The sequence below is a fragment of the Humulus lupulus genome, chromosome 4 (assembly GCF_963169125.1).
Source record: "Humulus lupulus chromosome 4, drHumLupu1.1, whole genome shotgun sequence".
Lineage (NCBI taxonomy): Eukaryota > Viridiplantae > Streptophyta > Magnoliopsida > Rosales > Cannabaceae > Humulus > Humulus lupulus.
This window is the reverse complement of record NC_084796.1, coordinates 15,022,191-15,027,155: the sequence shown is the minus strand read 5'-3', so window position 1 is coordinate 15,027,155 and position 4,965 is coordinate 15,022,191. Positions and strand designations below refer to the sequence as shown.

Sequence of the window (4,965 nt, the reverse complement as noted above, 5' to 3'; positions counted from 1 at the left end):
TGTCATGAATGCAATTTGCTTAAGAAAATCTAGATATAGTATTTAATCATCTAATCTATATTAACTTGTCAATTTTGTAGTGATTTGACAAAAAAGAATAGAATGTCAAGGACGATCTACTTCCACTACAAATCGATTGGTTAGCAAGATTAATGTCATTTATTTATGAAGTCTAATTTTTCATATGTATAACATGCTAACTTGACTTATATCTTAAATAGTATTTGAATGTTCTCATGTATGTATATACAAACTACCTATATATGTAAAATGTTATCTTTTAATTAAAAATGATATGTGAATGTATATAATAATATGTTATATGCTATCTTTTAATTAGATAATAATTTATCAAATTATGTATATAATAATATGTTATATTATTATATAAAATTTAGGTATAAAATAATAAGTAATAAAATTAGGTTTATTATATAATCGGAATTGAAAATATATATAAACACGCCAAAAATTAATTATAATAAAATTTGTTTTTTTTGTGGTTATGTTAAATAAATTGCGGAGAAATATATTCTTTCTTTGCAGTTATTTTGAATAATAAACCGCAGTGAAATAATATCTTTCTTCATGGTTTATTTAAAATAACCACAAAGAAATAATTCCGCGATTTATTTAACATAACAGCAGACAATTTTCTCTACAATTTTTTTTAACACTCTTCTCTGCGGTAGAATACACTGCGGTTGTCAGTACTTCACAAAACTGCAATGTATTAAAGAAAAAAAAAACAGCAAAGAAAAACTTTTTTTTTGTAGTAGTAGTGATCCCTTATTCCTTTTAGGGGGAGAATTTAAGGGCAAACTATTTATATAAAAAAAAGGTGGCAATAATACAATTGTGGAACTTTAATAATTGTGAGAATTGAATATAATATTTTTGAGAATCTGATCTTTTTAGGCTATTTTTGGTAGCAGAGCAGGAAAGTCGTGCATATGGAAATCAAAAGAAAATTTTGAAATATGCTACATAGAAAAGATAATAATTCTTCGTTGTTGCTTGGTATTAGTAGGAGGGCGGAAGTGATGGATATATAATTAAGTAATTTAATTGAAGAAATAATATATAATCTACTGGAATTTAAAATAAATAAATATGTTACTTATCTACTATTTTTGTATTGTTTATCTCATTCGTCTATTTGTTTTTAAGATTTATTAATCTATCATCTCAACCGTGTCATAAAATAGACTTATAACTCTTCTCCTATACTTTTCTATCTTTCCTTCCAATCATCTTCATCATTCCAAAAATTTATTTAGCCAAACATGATTAATTAGTATCCTAATTGTTGTTTATCTCGTAACTTATGCTTGATTTTATTTTTCTTATGTAAAGTTCCTCATAATATTTTGGCTATCATAGGTAAATAAAATTGATTATATAAACTAAAAGCTGTTCGAATTGCAAACTTTCAAATAGTTGTTTGTTTGAATACTTTAATTTGATTGTTGATACTAATATAGTATCATGGTTGAGTTTGAATAATTTTGGATGTCTAGGTTGTTAGAATTTGGTTGACGTGGTGCAAATATATTAAGCTTTCCTCTTTCTAGATACCAACAAAGAGTTCTAATTCCATCTCATTTTTTACCCTGCCAAGTTGTGCGGCACTCGGGGTACTATTAGTGGGAAAAATTACACATAAAACTACAAATTAATAAAAATTTGAAAAATACAAAATTTTATAAAAATTATTAAAATAGAGATAACAGTTTATAATAGTTCTCAACTGTCTTTTACAATTTTCTATTAGTTTGTAAATGTTGTTTACAAAATTAGCATATATGATTACAAACTTGTAAACTTTAGTTACAATTTTGTTAATTGTAGTTACAAAAAAGTTGTATTGTTACAAATTTGTTAATTTTGTTTTAAAAAAAAAACTTCGTATTTATAATTGTGCTCCTCCGTATTGTTATAATCTTTTTTCCAAATTCCGTATTTTTAGTATTTTTTTTTAAATCTTAGATATTTTTGTGAATTTATCGTTACTAATCACTTTAACGGGTCTAATATTATATGAGGTAACATTTTATATGTAGTTGATTATATTTTATGATCATCTTTTGGGGACACTTTTATTTGGTGTCATACACCACACACTAGTAGATACTTGAGTCTCACTTACTTGTATTAGAGTCTCACATAGTTCGGTCTTTAAAGTTTTATTAATTGACTACTCCCAAAGAAAGTGTGGGGATATGATCGATTTGCCCCACAAGATTATGTTCTTTCTTACCGAAAAAAAAAAAACAATCTTAAGAAGTGAACTTATTTATATTCTATTGTGACAAGCTGTTGCCCATTTGTTCGTTACTAGTTACAAATAGTTACTAACAATTATTAATTTAATCTTCTTTGATTTGTCAATGATGGTGATGATTAACCAAGATAATTACCAATAATTGAATCAAATATAATATGAATCACTAATAGTTTCAGTGAATTAATTGATTGTGGAAAAGTAGCTGAAATAATAATAGATACTGACCAACTTGGTAACTTAATATTTATGCTGTTATAATATTCAGAAATACCATAATTTAACCGAGTTATGAAAATAGCATCATAGGTCTTTGGCAGTAAATTTAAGAGTTATATTAAGATTAGAAATTAATTTTTTTATAGTCTAAATAAACTGTGTTATATTTGGATTTGTTTCGTTTTTCGAAATATGATTTTCATTGATTAAAAAAAATAGAAAAAAAACTGTCCATTTATTCTAGTCCCTCCTGTGTAAATTTTTCAAACTATTTTTAGATTTAAAGGTACTCATCTTGCGCCATTTTTCTATTGGGCTACTTGGGCACGGCCAACTCAACATATTTGAATGCTTGCACCATTAAGCTTATAAAGAGAGACTAGGGAGTAGTTGAGACAAAAAACAGAAAGCAAAGTAGGCGTGGGAGATATCTCGGTTATTTTTTCTGTAGTGTATTCATTATTCTCTTGTTTTTTTTTCTTCCTAATACATCAAGTCTTATCCACCGTTTTGAAAGCGGATAAAACTAAGAAATGATCATCAAGGTATAAAAGGAAGACACTCGAAGTGATTATCTTCAGTAATAATGGGACAAAAAATAACATCACCGATGGCCCGGTCAAGACAAGAACCTTAATTACTCCTCCACAACGTGTCATCTCCTTCCCATGCAATGCCTCCACCACCTTCTTCTTCTTCTAGTACTTTACGTCTTTACCTTTGCGTGTTTTATATATAACAACACCATTCTCAACTTTCAGTGCACATTTCACGATTAAAGAACACTAAAGGAAAAAGCTTTAGCCATGGTTCAACTTGTTCACAAGCTTTTGAACTTGACAGCTCCTACAATCACCTTCTTCTCCCTCCTCTTTTTCTATCCACCATTTGTGTTCTTCAAGTTCTTTCAGTCTATTTTCAACACCATTTTCAGTGAGAATATTGCTGGAAAAGTGGTTCTTATTACCGGGGCTTCTTCAGGGATTGGTGAGGTAAACTCTCTCTCTCTCTCTCTCTCTCTCTCTCTAATTATGTATGTATAATCGTATAGGATTATAGATCAAGTGAACATGGCTTCCCGGTTTTAAAGTATTATGTTGTTTTTATAAATTTTCAGCATTTAGCTTATGAGTATGCGAGTAAAGGGGCATGCTTGGCTATTGTGGCCCGGAGAGAAGACCGGCTCCGGGAGGTTGTTGAGCAGGCTCGAGAGATTGGTTCTCCTGATGTGCTTATGATTATTGCTGATGTTTCTAAAGTTGAGGACTCTAAAAGACTTGTTGATGAGACTATGGATCACTTTGGTAGATGTATGTGATGCATTTATATGATGTTTTATGCTTTGTTCAAATATATATAACATTACCACAATTTAGTATGATTTAAAAAAATACTCGGAACAAGTTTTAATAAAAGGGTTTGTGATGCAGTGGACCATCTTGTGAACAATGCTGGGATCAGTTCAGTCTCCTTGTTAGAAGATATAACTGATATCACTGCTTTCAGAGGTCTAATGGTACTTATAAGTGGCTTTCTTGAAGTAATTAGCTAAAGATTACACAAAGTTGTATCAATGTTTTAAGAGGTATTATTTTATTGTCGTTTGCAGGACACAAATTTCTGGGGTTCAGCTTATACGACTCGTTTTTCAATTCCATACCTTAAACACAGCAGAGGGAAGATCGTAGTGCTTTCTTCCTCTGCTTCCTGGTTACCATTGCCAAGAATGAGTATATACAATGTATAGATATATAACTATAAATTATGACTTGGTACTTCTCCCATTTCAGTTCTTCTTACTTGATCTTATTTGGTATTAAATTAGGCAAGCAAAGCTGCATTGTTTGCGTTGTTCGAGACACTAAGAGTTGAGCTGGGACCAGACATCAACATAACCATTGTCACTCCTGGTTTCATAGAGTCTGAACTCACACAAGGCAAATTCCTGGACAGTGAAGGCAAAATGGTCGTTGATCCTGATTTGAGGGATGTAAGCACCTTTCTTTTTCTCTCACTTCATTCACAGATATGATGAAATTCTTTTCTGGGCATTACTTATTTAATGATTTGGGGTTTATTTCTAGGTTCAAGTAAGTGCTATTCCAGTTGAGACTTGTCAAGATTGTGCCAAAGCAATAGTGAAGAGTGCTTTAAGGGGCCAGAGATACTTGACTGAACCGTCTTGGTTTAAGGTCACTTATGCATGGAAAGTGTTTTGTCCTGAGATTCTTGAGTGGGGTTTTAGATTGTTCTATCTTACCAAACCAGGAACTGAGGCCTCACAAGCTACAAGCAAGAAGATCTTGGATTTCATTGGAGCTCAGAACTTTCTCCAAGCTCCTCAAGAGGATAAGGCTGACTAATTTCCAGCTTAATAACATAGATTGTTCGTGCTTTGCTTATTTAGGGGAGTATGTGAGAAGTGGCTTATAATGTTATGTACATATTTATATAGTAAATAT

General features: G+C 30.7%; 1 protein-coding gene across 1 annotated transcript; it reads left to right on the top strand.

Moving 5' to 3' along the window:
- The first annotated feature begins 3,288 nt into the window (after nt 1–3,288).
- LOC133828840 (11-beta-hydroxysteroid dehydrogenase A-like) lies at nt 3,289–4,965 on the top strand. The gene is made up of 6 exons (XM_062258926.1): nt 3,289–3,495; nt 3,621–3,813; nt 3,934–4,019; nt 4,113–4,244; nt 4,329–4,493; nt 4,588–4,965. The coding sequence occupies exons 1-6, from the start codon at nt 3,310–3,312 to the stop codon at nt 4,864–4,866; spliced, it is 1,041 nt and encodes a 346-aa protein (XP_062114910.1). The 5' UTR covers nt 3,289–3,309; the 3' UTR covers nt 4,867–4,965.